At 45.7% G+C, this 22,999-nt stretch overlaps 1 protein-coding gene across 2 annotated transcripts in view; it reads left to right on the plus strand.

Moving 5' to 3' along the window:
• Nucleotides 1–22,999, plus strand: part of WDR49 (WD repeat domain 49) — a 93,546-nt gene that overhangs the window by 52,261 nt on the left and 18,286 nt on the right. For both annotated transcript variants that reach the window (XM_083441989.1, XM_083441988.1), the window contains 3 exons: nucleotides 9,930–10,060; nucleotides 12,445–12,543; nucleotides 18,550–18,699. In XM_083441989.1, coding sequence (XP_083298115.1) covers nucleotides 9,930–10,060; nucleotides 12,445–12,543; nucleotides 18,550–18,699 — 380 coding nt within the window. The remainder of the gene's footprint in view (nucleotides 1–9,929; nucleotides 10,061–12,444; nucleotides 12,544–18,549; nucleotides 18,700–22,999) is intronic.

Here is a 22,999-nt window from a genome sequence, read left to right on the forward strand (position 1 = left end):
AAAATTCTGCTTCATCCAATATAGGAGGTGGACTGAGAAGGCGGCTAGTGCAGCAAATAGGAATGTCAGAGAATTCTGGCAGAAAAAGGAGCGGAAGTTGCCCCATTACTCACCCATTTCCAGAGCAAAAAGCAATTCAGCGAATGGGATTCACGTTCATTGTTGCTGTTGCTTTCATTCTCCAAATGGTTTGTAATTGCCCCTAATTTGAGTGGGGGCAAATGCTTTCAGCCTGTAATTGGTGTGTAAACCCCCCCCCATTTGCATTATGCTTCTTTGCATTTACATGCAAAAAGAAAGTTAAATCCTTGTGATTTACAAAATTAATTATGTAAGTGGTATAATACTGTCAAAGTGGAGATTGAGGTGAATAATGTAGTTTTGGGCAGAAGGCGAACTGCAACAGAGGTGAAACAGTGTTGCATGTGATGAATACAGGGTGGAATGGAAAACGATGCCTTCTTACACCCCTTGCAGTAAGTTCAGTGACTGGAAACTTATTTTGTTCTGTCACAGGCATGGGCTGGCCAGTAATCACATAGTTCAAAGATGTTGTTAACTGTTAGCAAAAATACAGTCTCCACAGTCTTGGTTGAGGGTCAGGCCTAATGAGCAGAGCAGCTCATTTCCCAGTGACTTTCCTCCATGAAAATCAGTTGCCAAGACTGAAAATCTCCACTCCTCACATCCATTTAAGTCCCCTCGTCCCCAAAACAATTGGAGACAGTGCCTGCGTGCAGCCGACCTCTTCTTCACCCTTTTCATGCCTCTTCTGGTTCTGAGAGACAAAGAGGGAGGGGAGCTTGTAGCAGCAGGAAGGGGAGACACCTGTGAGTCTTCACCAGATGACTCATCTCTGCCTCTTGGCCTCCCTCATCCCATTCTGCTGCTTCAGCTTCTACCTCTGATTCTTTACTTCCGTCTGCCACAGACTCTTCCTGCTCTTCTTGTTACCTCCTCAGCTTCTGACATGTCCTCTTCCCAGTCCTTTCCCTCTTCTCCCTGAAACCATTCATCATTGTTCCACCACCACTTCCTGGGTTCTGAGCCTTCCTCCATTGGTGGTTCTCCAGCTGCTTCCTCCCACCATCCCTCTGCATCCAACCAGTTCATGGCACTAACTCTCCCTGCACTCCCATGCTCTGCTGGCAAGTCCTCTTGCCAGAGGGCCCACTCCTTTAAACAGATCCAGTGCTTTTTTTTCGGGGGGGGGGGATGCAGGGGTACACATACCCATAAACATTTTGTGAATCTAACAGAAGAAGAAACTAAAAATTTAAATTTTTTTAGTTTCTTCTCTAGCATGGTGAACCATCAGTTCTGTTGAATAGCATGGTGAATTGCCAGTTCCATTGCTACCCCTCATTTCCTGTCCTTGTGTTTCCTGAGTCTCTGTGCTGGTCCAGGGGGGAGGTTACCGTGGGGCGAGGTCCAGGACCTGAGTCGAGGGTCAGCAGACAGTCCTCCACGGGTGAAGCAGGGTCCACAGCGAGGACCTGGGCAAGGACAGGAACTCTGGGAGAACGGGACTGGATGCTGGCCGAAACAGCTCTTCAACGACGTTGCTCCCGCAACCTGGGACCGGGCTGACTGGCCTTTATCTTCTCTGAGGCCAGGGGCAGCCCCGGCCCCCAGGAGGCCCGCCTCTCCTGGCCTTAAGGCGAGCACTCCTCCTGGGAGAAACCAGTTCCCTCCGCCTCTCTGCCCTGAGCCTCTGCAGCTCAGGAGAGGCTGGAGGGTTACTGGACCCAGGGGGAGACTCACCTTCCCCTGACAGGGCTGGGAGAGGCGCACCTGTAGGCACTGTGTCCTCAACCACCTCCGGAGCCAGAGTGGATTCACCTGGTGCCTGCTCCTGAGGATCTGGCACAGGTGCAGGCGCTTCAGATACAAGGCCCTGCCCCAGTTCAGCCGGCCCTGGAGGCGGGGACTCCTGTGCAGGCTGGGATTCCTCTGGTTCAGCCTCTGAATCAGATTCCCAGGCCATCACAGTCTCAGACGGAAGCAAGCGTTTAATGTGTGAAGTAGGAGTTGGAATCTAGCACGGTGATTGGTCAGTTTCGTTGTTACCACCTCCGATGGCAGCTTCATTTCATTTCCTGGTGATTTTCTTGAGTCAAAATGAGAGTACCCCTAAACATTTTTTAAGAAAAAAAAAAGAAGCACTGAACAGATCTCTCATGGATGGGTTTGAAATTGAAGAGTCGAGCCATGTATCTCAAGGCTATGGAGTCAATCTGGGGGCTTCTAGTTGCTGACCACAAGTATAGAGGAACAGAGGCGCAAAGACTCCAAACAGCAAAAGTAAGATGGAAAGATAATGAGGATGCAAAGAACACATCCTGGTTAGTGCTAAAAATAAAGACACTACATAATCTAAATCATCAGTTCATGAATATTAAACCTGAAGGAAATGCACAAACAAGTGGGAAGCGGTCTTTTTATAGGGAAGAGACTGGTGGGTGATGTGTAGAGTTACTGCTGCCATTGCTCATTAGTCTCTATCTGATTCTAGACATGACACATTTGTGTGCACTTTCTGTTTTCCTGAATGTCCCATCCAACGTCTTCCGCCTAATTGGAAGATGCACAAGTTGTCCGTCCATCATGAACTTGAACATCTTTTAAGGGATGAGAGGGGAGAACGAAAGCGGGCAAATGAGCTGCGAAACGCAGTGGGACAGGAAGTGTGAGGCACTTACGGTTATGCTATTAAAAATTCATAATAAGTAAACAAGGTGCCTAGAGGTTTGCAGTCTTTAAAATCTCCTGTAGCATAGCGTGAGTGCGTGATGATATCAAAATCTGGGTTTTCTCCCCTCGAGCCTGTTCTGTCTGATACTGCTCAGCTGTGGACCCTGGATTCTCCTCATTTCTTCTGAGCAAATTCTATTGGCACGGGAAATAAAAAAAATCAATGTAAATATGCTTAAACAGAATGGAAAATGGGGGCAGCGCTGGTTGCTCTACAAAGCCTGCTTTAGTCAGGATAAGTGTTGTGGTTTTATAAACTATAGATTAGGTAGGATTAAGGGGATTCAGCCTCTGCTTGCTGATCTCTACTCTCTCAGCAGAGTGACCAAAAAATAATAATAATCCTTATTTCAAGGTACTCTTCTTTTTCTGCAAGCCCTTAGTTCCAGGGGGAAAATATATCCTGAATATGACTCTGAGGTAACCAAGGCAGGAGAGTGTGAACGCCTTATCCATATTCTATTGCATTCAGACACAGCAAATTAACTCTGTGCTGTCTCTTAGAGACAAATCAGCCCCCCACCCAAGTCCTATGCCTCTCTCTTCCCTTGGGCTAGGATGGAGATTGAGAACTTCCACTTCAGTTGAAACAGTGAAGACTTCAACAGGCACCCAGAAAGACAACAGGGATGTAGGATATGCAAAAGGTGGAAATTTCAACAAGGAGGGGCCGCTGCACTAAAATTCTGATTCTGACACCATACAGGAAACTTTCTCATTAGGCGGTATCTGCAGGATATCCTCTCCTGCAGAGGGCATCCTCTTTGAGGGACGCGGGTGGTGCTGTGGTCTAAGCCCCTGAGCCTCTTGGACTTGCTGATTGGAAGGTTGGTGGTTCGAATCCCTGCGATGGAGTGCAGCATCAGAGCATAATGCCTACGCTGCCCAGGGCGGCGTGCTCTTGAGGGGGGAGGGGTGCGGAGGGTGCCCTCCCATGTGCCACAGTTCAGGGCAGGAGAGGGGCAGGGAAGCTGCTGCTCACTCTCCTTCTGCTCTCTGCAGCCAGGTCAGACATGATCCGGCAACGGAGCTGTTGCGGCTGGGTGAATCTCGCCATGGCTGAGTAGGGCTGCTCTCTGCCGCCGGGTCAGAAGAGCTGCTGCCGCCGGGCGTGAGGTGTGCTGCCCACTCGCCTGCCATTTTGTCACCCCCCTCAGTCATGACACCTGGGGAGCACTGCACCCACTGCACTCCCTTCCTACACCTTTGATGGAGTGAGCTCCCGTTGCTCTGTCCCAGTTCCTGCCAACCCAGCAGTTCGAAAGCACACCTGTGCAAGTAGATAAAAAGGTACCGCTGTGGTGGGAAGGTAAACGGCATTTCCGCGCACTCTGGCTTCCACCATGGTGTCCCGTTGCTTCAGAAGTGGTTTAGTCATGCTGGCCACATGACCCGGAAAGCTGTCTGGGAAGGATGTTCCCTACACCAGCTCCAGAGCTGGCATAGACTTATCTCTGCTTTGATGAATATTAGAGGGCTGTAAAGGTCCAACTTGGCATGCCGTCAAGCTAGGGCCACAGAGGTTTCCACGGCAGTAAGGAGGGGATCTACAAGGTCAGGTCTCCCACTCTAAGTGTGGACCTCTCTCTGCACTCTTGGAAAGAGAGATCAGCTCTGGGCCTGGGTGTCTTGGGACACTCTCCCAGAGACTATGGGATGCCAGGGCTTAGGTCCCTGAACGTAGGTATAATGTAACCACATTTTATGGTGTGTAAGAACCAATAAGGGGGACGCAGGTGGCGCTGTGGGTTAAACCACAGAGCCTAGGACTTGCCGATCAGAAGGTCGGTGGTTCGAATCCCCGCGACGGGGTGAGCTCCCGTTGCTCGGTCCCTGCTCCTGCCAACTTAGCAGTTCGAAAGCACATCAAAGTGCAAGTAGATAAATAGGTACCGCTCTGGCGGGAAGGTAAACGGCGTTTCCGTGCGCTGCTCTGGTTCGCCAGAAGCGGCTTAGTCATGCTGGCCACATGACCCAGAAGCTGTACGCCGGCTCCCTCAGCCACTAAAGCGAGATGAGCGCCACAACCCCAGAGTCGGTCACGACTGGACCTAATGGTCAGGGGTCCCTTTACCTTTTAAGAACCAGTAAACTGTGGCAAGTGGGTCTCCTGTGGAGAGTTGTGGAATCACTTGGGGTGGAGCAGGGAAATAGATTCAAAACCTTTCAGATTTTGCACTTTTACAGAACATTTTCCAGTTCTCGCTGGGTATATTGGATTTGCCCCCCAGAGTATTGTGCCAGTCAGGCTTCTATGAGGTCTGTCTCCCTTTTTCTCCCTGAAGGAATAATTCATAAGGGATTGCCTCAGGGCAGAGGTGTTCTCTGTTTGCGCAGACTTGAAAAGCAGAACCACTTCAGAGTGGCTACATGCAGTTTAGAAGCAGAGCTCCCCGTAACATTGATCTAAAAATATATTCCCTAACCCTCTTTTGACTTTGAAGTCAAGCACATTTAAATAGGTATTTTTGGAAATAAAAAAAGACACAGGAATACGCAAGACTGCTGGTGATGGGCGAATGGACCACTGAATGTGCGGGAAGGGGGAATTGCTCCCACTGCATTCCCACTGCATTCTGGTGTGAATTAAATAGTCTTGCTAGGTCCCAAGTTTTGGGGTTCAATTTGAAGGCCTCAGGGTGGCAAGTTTAAATCTCAGCACCCGTCAGTCTCAAATTACTCATTTTTGACACCTGGATATAGGGTTTTTTGCAACAGGATGATTTTTTAAACACTACTTATCCTCAAATAGAAAACATTGCCATGAGAGGCTCCCTCCACCTCTTCAATATTTTCACAAGTTTTCCATTTTTCCAGGAATGGAAAGTTGGGAAGAAATACTTCCAAATGAAGAAAGGCTTTACAATGAAATTTTTGATTTGGAGGTCCAGATCCAGATTGGGAACCTGGTGTGTATGGAGTTTGGGGGAACTTTTTGCCCTGTGCTGCAGTTAGCAACCATGGGGGCTTTGATCAGACTGGAGACTACAGCAGGAGACAAAGTCTTATTTTATTTACTTGTTCCATAAAATTCTTATACCACTTTATTGTAACCCCCCCCCTCAAAGCAGTTTTAATCTCTACACCAGCATCCTAATCCCCACAAACATAGGCTGTGTGGTACAGTGGTTGGAGTATGGTCAAACCTCGGTTGTCGAATGTAGTTGTCAGTTGTTCCGAAACATTCGACAACGGAAAACTGAAAGCGGAAGCCTCAATACAACAAGGAAACTCAAAACGGAAGCTGCATAGCATGCTCGCCTTCCGAAAATCATTTGAAAACCAGAGCAGTTACTTCCGGGTTATTGGCTTTCGGGAGCCAAAACGGAGCCGTTCGAGAACTGAGGTTTGACTCTATTGGACTAGCACTTGGGAGACCAGCGTTCAAATTCCCAGCCAGCCATGAAGCTCTCAGGGTTTGTGCAACTCGGAGAAAAAGGAACTCCTTTCTCACTGAGCTCCATTGAGGAAAAGGTGGGAGATAAATGCGGTAGATAAATAAAAATAAATATATTAGAATACATTCACACTAAAATGCGGAAGACTTTTTATGAGACTATCTTTTAAAAAAGCAAATTGATGTGGAAATATGGAGAATTTAATTTTAGATTGGAAAAATGAGAAACGGAGAGAAACCAAATTAGACAGATTCACCCATCCCTATTATTATCCTCTGTGTTGTGTTCGTGGTTGTTAAAAAACCCCAAACCTGTGTACTTCTTGGGTTTCTTAAGAACTCCACACTTCTTCTCTCTTTTTGATTCTGCCCATCCCCTCCAATGCAGATTTTAATTAGGAAAAAAAAGGTGGGGGAGAAATCAACACTGTGGCTCGTCATAACACTGCCGTGAGAAGACTGGCACAATAATTATCCCCCTTGTCTATTAGTACGGTCGGAAACAATGCGCATTGCACTGGAGACAGCTTTGCCATTATGTTTTGGCAGCGAGGAAGTATGATTGAACTATAATAGGCAAAGGATGAGAAAATCCCAGAATGACACTTACAATGCAGTTTCTATAACAATGCCCTGATACAGAAAGGGGGAGAAATAGAAACAAATGATTAAAATATTCCATTTCATGTTGCGAAGATATGTATCAATGTGCTATATTTTCTTTGCTTGAGGGTTAGTCACTCCCTCCCTTTTTTTTGATTACTGGCTCTCTTTCCAAAGTTTGGGGGATTTCACACAAATTGCTTTATTTGAATAAGGAGAGATGAGAATGGAGGATGAGATAGGCACAGAGACCAGGAGGTTGGAGGGGGGTGGATATCCTAAATTAGATGTGCTCTGCTGTGTCGTGATGACACCGCAGAGCAAAACAGACGCTGGTATTTGGAGTGGGCTTTGACATCTAGACTCAGACACTCAAGATGTCAAGTTTCCTTTGAAAAAGTCAACAGCATGACCCACTGTTTATCATCTCATTTACCTCCTCCGAGGGCAGGGTTCTTTTGTTGTTTAGTCGTTCAGTCGTGTCCGATTCTCCGTGACCCCATGGACCAGAGCACGCCAGGCACTCCTGTCTTCCACTGCCACCCGCAGTTTGGTCAGATTCATGTTTGTAACTTCGAGAACACTGTCTAACCATCTCGTCCTCTGTCGTCCCCTTCTCCTTGTGCCCTCCATCTTTCCTAACATCAGGGTCTTTTCCAGTGAGTCTTCTCTTCTCATGAGGTGGCCAAAGTATTGGAGCCTCAGCTTCACAATTTGTCCTTCCAGTGAGCACTCAGGGCTGATTTCCTTAAGAATGGATGCATTTGATCTTCTTGCAGTCCATGGGACTCCCAAGAGTTTCCTCCAGCACCATAATTCAAAAGCATCAATTCTTCGGCGATCAGCAGGGTTCTTGGGCATCCCCATTTGTCCAGGCAACAACCTTGTGAGGTTTCTTTGGCTAAGAAATGGCCCCAGGTCACCTTATTAGCTCGATGACCAAGTGAAGATTTGGACCCTGGACTCACTGGTCCTGATCCAGCAGTCTAAACACTATGGTGCACTAAATTCATACTCAGGGAGTGTGAGTAGCCTGCCTATGGAACTCTGGGAGATATGTGGGTCTGCAGGATGGCTCTGTAGCCCAGCAGGTGAATCTTCTCCAGCTTGAGAGCCAAATTCCCTTGTGGGACCAGAGACAAGAGTGGGTGGACCAATGGATGCAAATTTTACCCTTTGTGCCTTTGTGCCATAGGCTGGCTTCTACACACTCACATACATATGCCCCCCATCCATTGTTAGAATTCAAGGATGCATTCCAGCCAAGCAAAAAATCTCAGGTAAAGGTAAAGGTACCCCTGCCCGTACGGGCCAGTCTTGACAGACTCTAGGGTTGTGCGCCCATCTCACTCAAAGAGGCCGGGGGCCAGCGCTGTCCGAAGACACTTCTGGGTCACGTGGCCAGTGTGACATCGCTGCTCTGGCGAGCCAGAGCCGCACACGAAACGCCGTTTACCTTCCCGCTAGTAAGCGGTCCCTATTTATCTACTTGCACCCGAGAGTGCTTTCGAACTGCTAGGTTGGCAGGCGCTGGGACCGAACAACGGGAGCGCACCCCGCCGCGGGGATTCGAACCGCTGACCTCTTGATCGGCAAGCCCTAGGCACTGAGGCTTTAACCCACAGCGCCACCCGCGTCCCTACAAAAAATCTCAAGGAGGGTGCAAAACAGGGCCAGAAAGGAGCACAGCTTGGGAAGAGTGTGTGTGTGTCATGAGGAGAGGCCCAGGTGACTGCATCTGGCATGAAGTTCTCTATCTCTGCTCTATAGGAGAGGCAGGTGGGTGCTATGAGGAATGCATTGTCAAGGCAGGCCTAGCCCATGGATGAGGCAAGGTGGCCTTGGTCCTGTATATCTGAAGGAGTGTTTCCACCCCCATCACTGAGGTCCAGCGCCGAGGGTGTCCTGGCGGTTTCCTCGCTGCGAGAAGTGAGGTTGCAGGGAACCAGGCAGAGGGCCTTCTCGGTAGTGGCACCTGCCCTGCCTTGTGGAATGCCCTCCCAGCAGATGTCAAGGCAATAAACAACTATTTTACTTTTGAAAGACAACTGAAGGTGGCCCTGTTTAGGGAAGTTTTTAATGTCTAATGCCGTATTGTTTTTAATATTCGATTGGAGGCCACCCAGAGTGGCTGGGGAAACCCAGCCAGATGGGTGGGGTATAAATAATAAATTATTATTATTATTATTATTATTATTATTATTATTATTATTATTATGTGAGGCACCTGCCCCGAGTGCTGGAAGCCCAAGAGGCAATGCCCATGCAGGCAGTGGCACCAGTTTCTGGTGAGAACTCACAGAGCGTACAAGATTTCAGTGAGATCTTGGGCTTTGCCGGCTTGGTGTCACCAGTGGTATGGCAATTGGGGGGGGGGGGGCAGCAGTGGGAGGGATGTAGCATGTTCTAGAAATGTGTGTGCGTCTTATGGAGTGAATGCAGGCTGCGCAGCTATCACAGAAGCCAGAACAGCAAGAGGGGTCGCTGCTTTCACTGCGCAGCGATCCCGCTTGCTGCTCTGGCTCCTGAGATTCAGAATATTTTTTTTTCTTGTTTTCCTCCTCCAAAAACTAGGTGCGTCTTGTGGTCTGGTGCGTCTTATAGAGCGAAAAATACGGTATACCTCTCCAGCAACCATCATCCCTGACCATTGATCATGGGCCTAATGGGATTTGGATTCCAACAGCTGTTGCAAACCCAAAGGTTCCCCATCCCTGCTCTAGGTGACAGCTTCCTGCCCCTACAATTAGTTATGATTCTTGGGTGCTAAAGCAAAAGTGTGTTCCCTTTATAGGTTCCTTTGCCATGCAAATTGCAAAGCTCATCCCAGCCCTGGGGAATAAATTAGTCTGCAGTTCTGGATATCTGTTAACTATGTGGACCTGTATTTGCACAGGCTGTGCCTCTGTCTCGCTTCTGCTGATCAGTGGAAAACCCTGTTCAGATTCAGGCTTGGTTTCTTTGACACTACCCATTTCCAAACTTTTCTCTATATACGCTTCAGGACTAGCACTTTTACCTTTGGAATAAATAAAACATTTCCGCTCCTCTGGAATCCGCCTTCTGCTGCAGGCACCTGAACCTGAGGGATAAACATAGAGCCTCAGCTTGGAAAATGAATTGTGACTTTGGAGTTCACTCAGGCTGCTTTGTTTGCTCTTGTCTTTCTCGTTAGGACAATTACTGTCTTCCGCCTGAGCAGCTTGACTCAGTTTCTGGTTCAGCCTTCGGAATGGAAAGGAGGAGCTTGGCACCAGGACGACATCTTATGTGCAGCGTTTCTGCCCCCGCAGACTCTAGTTACAGGTAGTGGAACGTTTATTGCCCAATAGATCATCCTGAGATTAGCAGTTGGGTCCGCCGTCATCTATACGCATGGCAAGAGATGATACTGCCCAGCCTGGCTTAGCTACTCAGCTCTTGGCAGAGCTGAATTACTTACAAAACACAGACAAATGACATCTTTTAAGAAGCAGACAAAGAAAGTGTGTCATCAAGTGTGTCATGATGGGACTGATCCTCCTCCTCCTCTGCATGGGGTTGGGCAGGGAAAGCTCCTACCAAGTCAGTGGAATGAGATTCATAGAAGATGCCCAGGTGGGTCTGGATCTTGCCAGAGAAGATCAAGAGAGAAGCGTGGGACTCCTTGTGCTCAGGCTGAAGAGCTTTCCTAACTTGGAATGAGCTTAGGTCAGGGGTTCCCAGCTTGCGGCCCAGGTGCCAGAAGTGGCCCATGAAGGCCGTTTAACCAGCCCATGAGCCACCCTTGAACCGAGCTGCCCACTCAGTGAGTCCCTGCACACTGTGCTAAACTGGCACGGCACGGGGACTCCAGAAATCGCTCTTGCGCAGACACCGGAAATCGCGTCCGCACGTGTCCGCGGTGCCGGAAATCGTTTCTGTGCATGCCCATGCGCAGGCACGATTTTCGGCGTCTGAGCATGCGCAGAAGTGATTTCCTGCACCACAGACATGGATCTCCATGGGAGTGATCCATCCCATGCCCGGTAAGCCTTGCCAACCCCTGGTTTAGGTCTTGTCACATGGCTTATTGACATTCAATAAGTTTGGATCAGGTCTAGTTGAACATTCTTATAGCCCATAGTCAATGGTGGTGGTGAGCAATCAAACTCTCCACCAATGGTTGGTTGATAAGGGAAAATGGGGCACTGCCCCACCAACCTCAGTGTGCATTCAGCACTGCCCCACCCTGCTTGCCAGGCTTACAACCAGATGAGGGGGCAACCTTGGAAGCAGTGTCCTAGTTTCCACCTTGTAGAACTCTGCAGTGGGGAGGAGGAAGGAAAAACTTGAATTAGCTGGCCCCACCTGTCATTGGCTCTGAATCCAGCTACTGTTGGACTCCTGACTTCTGCCCTACCAATCGCAGTGAGCACCAGCTTCCACTGCTCTCTGCTTGACAACCCATAATTTTGGGACACACAGTTTAGTGTTACTACAATGTGCTTAGCCTCTCTCTTCAGGCCCATAGGTTCTCTCTTTCCCCTCTCTTGTGGCTGTGAGAAGGAGTTTGGAAGCTCACTGCATTTGAACTCGACAACCCATCTGAGCCCAACAAACAGTGGTTAATCTTAACTATGGTTAGTGGAAACAAGCCAACTTCAAAAGTCACCTCCACCTAACATGCGAAATCAATATATGATCTGAATTGTTGAAGCAACTAAGGGGGCAAGGCAGTAGGAGGGGGTGGATGCAATATTTGCTTGAAATCAATAGTTTTTAAATATAAAAGCTATGCTAATATGATTATTTGGTTTTGCCTGCACCTTCAAATAAGAGTCAAGCAAGTCACAATGTGGCCAGCTCAGCTTTAGAATTTAAAGCTCCTAATCACTCACTGGGCAGAATCAGGCTACAAATGGTCCTAAGATGCTCTCTGTGATGGACACTGGTCACATGGATGTGATGGTTAAACTTTATCCTTTCTTGTCAACCTGATGGCAGGATCAGGATGTATCCCAAGTATTTGATGATGTGTCTTGAAATTGAAAGCTGCGACAATGCCTCTCCTGGGAGTATGGGCCATGACCTCTTGCTTAAATGCTGAGTCAGCTGACCTGTTATATTATAGATTCTCTTTGCAAATGAACCTGATGTTTGATTCAAAGTCAGTTGCTGTTCAGTACCTTTTGAACAGCTAAGCACAAAGAGCAGTATCCAGCAAAGCAGATCTACTAATGCAATGACTTTTGACCATGCCACATAACTTCTGTTCCCTGCATGCCTCTGTTCTAAATCTGTTCTGGTGGTTCCATTGTGCAAGCTGGAATTTTTGTGAATCTACTTCATTAGATACTGCCCAAAGCTTGGAATCTGAGACAATTGAACATTTAAGGGAAATGGCATTGAAATGTTCACCAGATAAGGAAAGTTGAATGCTGGAAACAGAAATCAGATGAGACAATCAGATTGGGTGATACAAGGTATAGGCTGTATGACTTAATTTAGCATCTGTACAATAGAATTTTATTTTATTTTCTTTGAAATCAGACCTTGTTGTTGTTCTAACAGCTCTGGTTTGTATTCCCCACAGGCTTGTGAAGCCACAAAAAGACATTGCATTTTCACAGCACATCCCCCACTTTAAAATAAAAAACTCACGTTTCAAAATTTCATCTTTGATTATTGCCCACCTTGAAAGTGCATCGACTTTTCATTGTCTATTTCAGGGAGTTCTGATGGTGACATTGTTGTATGGAATAACAGCACAGAAAGTGCCTGCTCTAAGCTGCACTTGAATTCCAGGAGATCACTGAAATCCAGCTCAGGTCAGCGTGAAACCATCATATAACCCAAATTTTATGAAAGAGCTGTGGGGTCCCTGTAGAGATGGAGAGCACTAGGACCTAGGAGGAGCGTGATGATTCAGTCTTCCTTAATTTAGGGAAGGGAAATGACACTGACAAACAAAACTGCAGGAGGAACCTTTATCTGGAGTTTGGTCTATGCAAGGAGCACCCAAGAATGTAACATTAGACCAGAGGGTCATCAACCTTTTTGGGCCACTGGGCGTATTGGGTGTATTGGTGCCAGTCACAAAATGGCTGCCATAGGGTGTAGCATAACTCAAAATGGCTGCAATGAAACAGCAGAAAAAGAGACAGGGTCGCAAAAATGGTGCAAGACCCTGCACCAGTAGCCTCATCAATGGGGAGAAGGCACCTTATCAGAAGAGCTTCATTCACAGGGGGAACCTTTTTGCATCTCTCCTCTGTCCAGAACAGATGGGGAAAGACGGTGCCCCATCCTGGCCTCCAATGACATGTGGCGATCCAGTGACAAGTGGAGCAAGTTGAGTTTAGGCGAGAGTCTGATCTAATGCACTGAACAAGAAAATCCACAAGCCTCTTGAGCATTGTTTGTTTTTGTGGAGATACTTATTGAGACATTTTTCATGCACTGTAACAGGTACTGGTGGGTACACTGCCACCCGCATGGTCCACATTTTCAACTCCTCCACAAAGCAGGAAACTGCCCACCATGGCCCTAGCTCTGAATGTACGGTTGTAGACCTGAGGCATCTTTCTAGACCTTCCAGTGGAAGCTCATTCGACAGAGGTGGACCAAGGCAGGTTATACTGGAGCCATGCCTCTCCACAAACCTAGATAGTCACCCCAAGGGACATTCGCTTTATCCCGAGGGTGTGGGAGAAGCAGTGTGGAGAATACAGATCCCAAGATTCCCTGGGATAACAAGCTGCACATGGAGCTGATAATCTGCACTATCACTCCAAGAATAACTTGACAAGTATCTGCCCCTGGTGCCAGGAGTGGTGGCAAAATGCTCCTTATCATATGGGCAGATGTTACAGACAATCAGTTCCCCGTGTGGTTGCAAAGCTGCTGCGAACAAGTTATCCACTTGGTAAATGATCGTTTGTTTTCACCCTCCTAGCACCCTAAGTCTCTCATTCTGTGGGATCAACCAGGCTAGAAAAACTTTGATCTATGAAATCACTAATAATGAGTTCCAGCTCTGGGATTGTTTATGCCTTCGCTGCGTCAGAGTGACAAAACATCGGCAGCGAGGTTGCTCTTCCTTGGGATGGGGCTCGCTAATTCCCCATCACTCTCAAGGCTATTGCTTCTGTTTATTGTCCCGGATCTACATCAGCGTTTCTTTATATCATTACCTCCAGCAGGGAACATTCCCTTAATTTTCGCCTTCTTTTGGTGAGGGGTGATAAATAATTGCAGGCCACCCTCCCGGAACAGAGCATCGCAGAGCTTGCCTGCCCCCCCCCCTCCTTTGAGGCTGTTCATAACCTGAAAAATTTCATTTGGTTGAAAGTCTTCACACTCTAATGGTTATCATACATTAAGCGCTGTGCTAGCAGGCAATGCGTAATTGTTCCCTCCTCTACAAACCACAGCTTCCATTATGGGAGAAATACTGGCGGATAAAGTGGGGTGGGGGTGGGGGGCAGAAAGGGGCTCTGTAGCAGGGAGAGAAACTAACGTTACAGAGGGCTTTGACAAATCGTTTTTAAATGTTTCTTATTTAGGTTTCTTGACACTTCTCCCAAGACAAATTTTAAAAGGAAAGATATATATATATATATATATATATATATATATATATATATATATATTGAAATCCCGCTGTCTAGGTTGCCTATAAAACGCTAGGCAGAATGATATGATAGGGCACTTTTGATCTATTGCTTCTATGTCAGCCACAGGAAAGGAGGTTTCACCCTTCCTCCCTTTTAAACACCCAAATGGGAGAATGCCTAATTTTCGCTGTATAAATAATCCCTAGATCTATCTAGATGTGCCAGGAACAAACTCTAATGGATATGAATGCAATTACTTTGTTGAAGGAAGATTTCCCGAATGCTTAAAGGCAGCGTGGAGATTGTAATAAGCTAACAGGACCATCCGTCAGCCCAATTCAGTGGATCTGGCTATCATCAGGCCGTTGTATTCAAGACCAGCATCATTACAGCAACATGTTTTGGAGTCCTATGAGAACTCCAATGGTGCTGGCCCAAGATGCGACCCCTATTATAAAATAGTGGTCAAACTAGTCCCTTTGTCAAGGTTTGCTGCTCAGCTAAGTGCTCAACATCTGCATCTTTGATGAGTGAGCTTCATCTTAAAAGAGTGAGCTCCATTGCTGTAGAAACAAATGGGTAGGCCTTTCCTCACCTGGCTAGTAGGTAGAAGAACCTACCAACCTAGCAGTTTGAAAGCATGCCAGTGCAAGCAGATAAATAGGTACCACTGTGGCAGGAAGGTAGATGGCGTTTCCCTGATCTCTGGTTTCCATCACGGTGTTCCGTTGAGCCAGAAGCGGTTTAGTCATGCTGGCCACATGACCCAGAAAGCTGCCTGTGGACAAACATCGGCTCCCTCTGCCTGAAGCAAGATGAGTGCCGCACCCCATAGTCACCTTTGACTGGACTTAACCATCCAGGGGTCCTTTACCTTTTACCTAGAAGAACAATAGACAGAGTTGTTTGTGAGAGCTAGAAGCTAAATGTTGGAAGATGGAAAAAGAAACATATCTTGCTCTGTGCTGGTCTTTGGGGCTCCCTTGGAAACCTAAAAGGGGGTGCAAAATCTATGTGAGTGTTAATGTTGTGAGCGCCTGTGTCCCATGCTCAGGTTTGTGTAAATAAAACCATATATCCTAAAAATACCATAGTCTCCATCGACCTTCATTCCGAGGAGGAAGTGCAGTCGTCCCTGGAATCTCTCGCTGCTTGGAAATACGAGTAAAGCATAACAATATTATAGCCATTTCCTAAAATCCGGTTGTATGCCTGCACAATTTTGTAGTCATATATGAGGGAGCCTTTTTACCAAACTTCCCCAAATTTAAAAAGCAGCGAGAGGCTGTGGAAGTTTCCTATGTTGTCTGACAAAAGGCAGGCCTTATTTCCAAAACTTATCTTCTGATTTGCTATGCAGCGGCAGCAATTTTATGGTTTTGAACCCATAGGCCATAACAAAACTGAACAAGCATATAAACCGAGGATGGCGTGCAGGAATGAAATCATTTCAGAACTGAGCAAACATATCAAAATGCAAATGATTAAAATCAACAAATCTCCTTGTAAAAAAGATGTTGCCTTCTATGCCAAAGAGGTATTTTAAAAGGTATTTCGGCAGTAAAGGTGAAAGAGGCTGCTTGCTCAGAAACCCACCTCTCCCCAATTGCAATGTGAGTGACAGTTCTCTCTAAAATAATAATAATAAAAAATCTTTTTGCAAGGAAGTGGGCATGCTAACTTCTTTAGGTATAATATAAAGTAGGGGTAATTAGGCAAGGGGGAGAATTTCAGTTCAGTTTGCATATTAATGAGTGTTTAAAATTTAACAGTCAGTCCTTCTTCCCAGGGAACTGGTTGGATGCTTCTTGAATTCCAGAGTGTATGTGTAAGAACGTTTTCTCCTCCTGCCTACCCATGACCTCACCATTTCCCACCTTCTTTTTCTTCTGAAGAAGAAGAGTTTGGATTTGATATCCCGCCTTTCACTCCCTTTAAGGAGTCTCAAAGCGGCTAACATTCTCCTTTCCCTTCCTCCCCCACAACAAACACTCTGTGAGGTGAGTGGGGCTGAGAGACTTCAAAGAAGTGTGACTGGCCCAAGGTCACCCAGCAGCTGCATGTGGAGGAGCAGAGACGCGAACCCGGTTCCCCAGATTACAAGACTACCGCTCTCAACCACTACACCACACTGGCTTCTGCTTTGTCCTTGGGTCTATTTCAGATAAGAGGAGCCCTGCTGGATCAGGCCAAAGCTCCATCTAGCCCAGCATGCTGTTCTCATAGCGGGAAACCCAATAGCAGGAGCTGAGCATGACAGCAACTCTCCTCACCTGCGATTCCTAGCAACTGGGATTTGGAGGAACAGTGCCTCCAAAAGGATTAGCTGCTCTTTGTAAAGCATCCCATGCAACAGGGATAATAATAATAATAATAATAATAATAATAATAATAATAATAATAATTTATAATTTATACCCCGCCCATCTGGCCAGGCCTCCCAAGCCACTCTGGGTGGCTTCCAACAGAATATTAAAATGCAATGAAACATCAAACATTAAAAATTTCCCTAAACAGGGCTGCCTTCAGATGTCTTCTAAAAGTCAGATAGTTGTTCATTTCCTTGACATCTGATGGGAGGGCGTTCCACAGGCCATCGCCAAGAAGGTCCTCTGCCTGCTTCCTTGTAACCTCACTTCTCGCAATGAGGGAACCACCAGAAGGCCCTCGGCACTGGATCTCAGTGTCTGGGCTGAACGATGGGGGTGGAGATGCTCCTTCAGGTATACTAGACCAAGGTCATTTAGGGCTTTAAAGGTCAGCACCAACACTTTGAATTGTGCTCAGAAACATACTGGGAGCCAATGTAGGTCTTTCAGAACTGGTGTTATGTGGTCTCGGCAGCCACTCCCAGTCACCAGTCTAGCTGATCGCCAGTGTGATGTCCATGGAAGACTGTCCAAGTGTCCCTATTTTCCAGGGACCTTTCTGTATTTACAGAAGCCATCCTGGTTTCTGATTTGGTCCTGGAATGTCTGGCTTTTCCTTAGGACATCCCTATTTTCACCAGAGAAATATTGGAGGGTATGGAGTTATGTAACCCCCGAGCCAAGGAGATAAGTAACTATACAACCTTCAGAAGATATCTAAAGGCAGCCCTACATAGGCAATTCTTTTAATGTATTATTATGTTTTCATATATGTTGGAAGTTGCCCAGAGAGGCTGGGGCAACCCAGGCAGACGGACAGGGTGGAAATAATAAAATTACTATTATGGAATAGGACGTCCCTGTTTTCAGCGGAGAAATGTTGGAGGAATTGCCCTGGGTGGACCTGGAGAATTCTTCCTTGGTGTGGAAAGTAGCATTCTGTTGTGGCCAGCAGAGATGATGTGAGGGCGAACTGGTTTGCGGTTTGTGTGTGGTTCCCACGCCAGCTTCTCCTGGTTGCAAATGTTCCCTGTGGGCCCCAGAATGTTACTGACCACCCATGTACAAAATTGGCTCTACATAATAAATCAATAAGACACATACGGCATGAGAAATGTGCAAAATGGCATCGGTTTTCTAGCTCAGGGATGGGCAGAAAAGTACATTGGGACCAACTGGTAGTTCTCTTGTGATTTGCAATAGATTGACCAGGGTTTTTGATTCCCAGAAATAGCAACTGTGGAATAGAAGGACTTTTCCTGCTTAAATGAGGTTGCCCAAATGGGAATTGGAAAAAGAAACCTTAATCAGGAGTGGATGGCATGGTATTGAAAATATGCTCAGAAGCACCCTATTCTTCAATTCCAACAGTATTTCGTAGCTGGATCCGGCTGGTAAATCCTGAGGTTCTAATGAAAAACAAAATTGATCTGGCGAGCCTAAAATCTGCCTGCCTCTGTAGTTCTTCAGAAAGCCAGCTTACATTTTTTTCATATAAAAAAGTGCAAGTTCCTAGTTGGCATGGCTGCATTTGTTTTGGGGGCTTTGGGTGAGAAAGTTGCCAAAAGGGAAATTACCGCTGGCACACAGGTGGGATCTCTCTCCCTGTCCCTCCTTGCCCTGGGGTTTCCCTTCCAGCAGCTCTCATGCCAAGCTCTGCAAGCAGCTTTTTAAAAACCCAAAGGAGTTCTAAAAGCAGTTTTGAGACAGCTGCTGAGAGGGGAAGCCATAAAAAAATAAGCTGAAGTGCGTACGGAGAAAGCACCTGTGCTTGGGGAGGTGGCCACTCTTGGCATCTCGAGAGCATACATTTCTTTTTTTAGACCCTAATCAGGAGCTTCTCTCGCAGGCTCTCAGATGCAGCGGAACGTAACTTCTGCTGGCAGGCTGTCCTCTAGAAGACACACACTATCTGCAGCTGACTACGCCAACTCTGACGAGAACTGTCATTCCATTACTAGGCTCTTCTTCCTGGAGGCGAGGAAAGTTTCCGTGTCAGGTAAGGGAAAGGCATTTCATTTTCTATGGCCATTTGGATGAGGGGTGAGAAGGGAAGCCGGACCACTTGACCGGCCCTGTTGAGATAGCAGCCAGCTCTACCTCTTCCTCAAGTGTCACCTCGGAAGAGCAAAAGGTGTTCTATCGGACTGCAGAGCAAGGGAGAGGTGAGAAGGAGGGTGACTGTTGAGACAATTTCCCTTTGGCGCTTCCTTTCTCTGAACAGTTTTCATCCCAGCTTGTTTTCATAAGAATACTATATTTTTAAGGATGTGCTCACATTTGCTTTTTTGTTTTTTTAAATATATCTTTACTTATTTAAAATAAATACATTTATGAGAAAACAGACAAACAAACAAATAAACAAACAAACAAACATACAAACAAACAAACAAATAATAGAAGAATCAAACAAACAACCACAATATAAGAAACAACAAGATTAATATAACTAACATCATTTTTACTCCTGGTATTGAAAGCAATGATAAAACTTATATAGAAAAAAATTACAAATGGCTTCCAATTAATCTCACTGTACTTAATCCATTACCTTATACTGCACAGTTACATATTTCTTATATAGTTTCTTTTTACTTCCCTACGAACTTATATTTATACAATACAAGGATCAGTCTAATTCTGCCAAGATAGCTGCAGATATTCTACCAATCTGCCATGTTGGGTATTGTTTTATTTTTCTAATTTCTTGCTAGTAAAATTCTGCCCACCGTTATCCCGTACATGAACAATGTTCTTTTCGATTTCCCTATTTCTTTTGGCAAGATGCTTAATACATATATTTCTGGCCTTATTTTGAATGTAAATTTAATTTTTTAAAAAAGTTCTTCATATATATTATTGCAAAATACACAAATGTCTGTACATTTCCACCACATATGCAAATAAGACCCAATTTCTTTGTTACATCTCCAACATATAGGTTATCTGTTCTTATACATTTTAGCAAGTTTTTTCTGGAGTTTGATGCTATCTGTACATCATCTTCATTGTGTTTCCCCTGAGATTATAACAGGTCATGAATTTTATATCTTCCCGCCATAATTTTCCCCATTGCTCCATGTAAATATTATAACCCAGGTCTTGCGCCCATCTCACCGTGCCCGTGCTCACATTTGATTCCCCACTCCCCTTTTCCTTCTGTGCCATCTTTTCAATTGTAATTCTGAGAGCAGGGACTGGCTGGTGTTTTTTTGTTTTTTTAAAACACTCAGTAAGCTGCTCTGAAAGCTTTTTCAGCTGAAGAATGGTGTAAAAATGCTTTTAATAAAGAAAGTGTGGATGGATGCCAACTCAGCCTACAAAGCAATCCTAACTACAGGAAGCCAGCATAAATTAGACCAGTTCCAAACTTCATTCAGGAGGAATATGACCAACATCATCCTTTTTTCTGGCTAAGTTCTGCTGATGTAAATTACACTGGCTTAAGTTTTGCTGACTGAGCCCCCGTTGAGAAAGCCCAAGATCTGCCATATCCCAACTCTCTTGACCTAAGGGATCTCAGGTTTGGATTGTGCTGTTGGTTGAATGTTTACAAGTGACAGCAGGATTACTCCCAGTATTGGCCAAAATAGTCACTGATGGTAGGAGGCTTCCCACCAACTCATTCCTCTTCCCCAGAATGTGGAAGGTTTCTTCATAAAGAAGATGAATCAAGTTTCCTGGCCTTTCACGGCTACCCTTTTCTGCAGCCTTTCCTCTGGATCTACAGAGATGTCCTTTTCAAGATGGGAGCGACCAGGTTCTGTAATGGGGTTGTGTCACAGATTTATATAACGGCATTATGAAAGTTGCTCTTTAATTTCCAACCCCTTCCTTGCAATTCCTAACACTGAGATTGCCCTTTTCACTGCAGAAGCAAAGGCACACCTGCGTAAACGCATGTGAGACATGCCAGTTACGGAATACCAAATATCACTACCAGAGAAGAGCTTCTTCCTTGGGTTAGGATCCATCTCTTATGAGCATTAGGAAAGGAAACCTTTTTTTGCAGCCCAATGCACACCTTCTCTTGTGGGAAACCTTCCAGACCCCTGCAGAAATGAAGACTGAACTTTCTGCGCACCAGCTTCTTAGCAGAGAGTTAAATCCTGCTGAGTGCTCCTTTCTCAGCGTGTTCACTGTAGGGAAGTCCTGGTGAAGCAGTCCTTACCTGCCTCTTCTTATTCCCCCGCCCTCCATCTTGCCACCTGACCACCCCACCTTTTGACTCTTGCGGATATTAAATATTTCACAATTTGAAGCGACTGGAAACATAAGAACTGACTCCTTTGGAAATGAAGCATTGCCCAGACCCATGAAAATATCATTTAAACTCTTACCGGCAGAACTTTCTTCAAAACAGAATTAAAACATCAAAATTATCTATGCAATATCTTGCATTGTCTAGCACAGGCTCAGCATCTTACAAAATATGAAATAATCCAAACGGGCATCTCCCCCCCCCCCCCATTTTCACATGTGACTAACAGCCACCCCTCTTTCAAGATGGCAGATTTGCAACTCAATACCTTTATCACTTGATCAAAGGTTCACTCTCAATGCAGAGTAGAGAAACAATCAACAGGTAATTAACAGAGTCCTTTCGAAAAACTCTTGTGGAAAACCCCCAGTGTTTGCAATACACATTTAGCCATATTAAGCTTTCATTAATACATATACATTTTTCATTTCTGTGTGAATTGAACCATTAAACTTAACATTGACAGTCCTCAATCATTCTGGGTGGGCCAACCTGGTCTGGAGCTATCTCAATCCAATCCAGTAGAGGCCCGAATCAGGCTTTTTCAGTTTGAGATTGCCACCGCTCCTCCATTCTGCCTCCAAATTCTAACTTGCTTTTTGGTGTTTGGCTTTCTCCTCAGCCTTGCCTCCTGATTTGCCCCATAGCACCTCTTCCCTTCTCCTGCCTCCCCCCAGATTGTTGCCCATGGCCCAGACCTAAGAGAATTGAGCCGACTGTCCCTGAGATAAGACTGCAAATTCCAATAAACCAAATGAGCAAATGTGTAGGAGAAGGCTGTTTGCATGCAGAGAGTCAAACTCACTATTGATTTATACCCCTTGCAAGGCAGCAAGGCGCTGCAGGATGTTAAGTCATGATAGAATTTGGTCCAGTGGGGAGTTTTGCAGCAGCTAATCTTGAGAGTATAAAACCGTTTCTCATCTTAGCAGCTTTTTTCCAGGTGTTTTCTGAATCAAATTATCGTTATTTCCCTCCAAGGCAAATTGGAATCTTTCTGCAGATTTATCTGCAATGATTTGGGAAATCTGTTGCCTTAAGGGTTTATTTAGGGTTCTTCGGTGTCCATAAAGAACATACAATTGACAAGAAGAACTTTGGTTTGCCAAAGAGAAAACCATTTACATAAAGATTTACAGTCTCGTGTGAAACTTTTGCAAATAGAAAAATAAAAGGTTGTGAAAATGAGTTCCCAAGGCCCAATTTCTTTTTTCTGTAACTTCTTTCAGTTTGGGGAGCCAATGGATTGAACTGTATTTCACTGCTGCTGGAAAGCTGCAGTATTAAAATGGAGACCAAAAGCCAAACAAACAAAATACAAATCTAACCGGGTTCATGCCCAGTGGGAGAATTGCTTGTGGTTAGAGAAGGACAGTTGCATTGAGAAAGTTAAGCTCAGAAAGTGATGCACAGTGCCGTTGTACTACTCTCGAGCAGGACATGCTAGAAAAAAATAATAATTCAAGTTCAAGGCTGTAATCTTAAAACTCTGGGTACACTCACATGGGAGCAAATGCCATTGGACTTACCAGGACATGCATCCAGGTGACATGGGTTTTTTATTTTATTTTAAAGTTTCATGCCCTGCCTTCCAATCAAGCAATTCTCAGGGCTTATTATCAATAGACTGAAATACATCACACAAACGCAAGCATGCCCCAGCAACCCTTAGCCATCTTGCCAATGAATGGGCCCAACAGATGTCTCCCTTTGGTCCTGCTGTCCCAGGTTGACTGATATTTGAACCTGAGTGCTCTTTCTAGGAGGGGTGGGGAAGCAATCACTTTACAGCTGGTCTTTCTCAGACACACACACACACACACACACACATATATTCAGGGGTGGGGAACCTCTTTTAGCCTGAAGGCTGCCTTCCCTCCTAGTCAACCTTCAATGGGGCTACATGCCAGTTGTCTGGAAACAAAAGTTGGTTGAGCAACAAATGTTAACATACCACACTTTTCCATGTATAAGATGAGGATTTTTTTTTGCTGTAAAATAATGTTTAAAAACAGGGGTCGTCTTATACACGGATAGT

This window comes from Podarcis tiliguerta, assembly GCF_965153285.1.
Source record: "Podarcis tiliguerta genome assembly, chromosome: 5".
Taxonomy (NCBI): domain Eukaryota; kingdom Metazoa; phylum Chordata; class Lepidosauria; order Squamata; family Lacertidae; genus Podarcis; species Podarcis tiliguerta.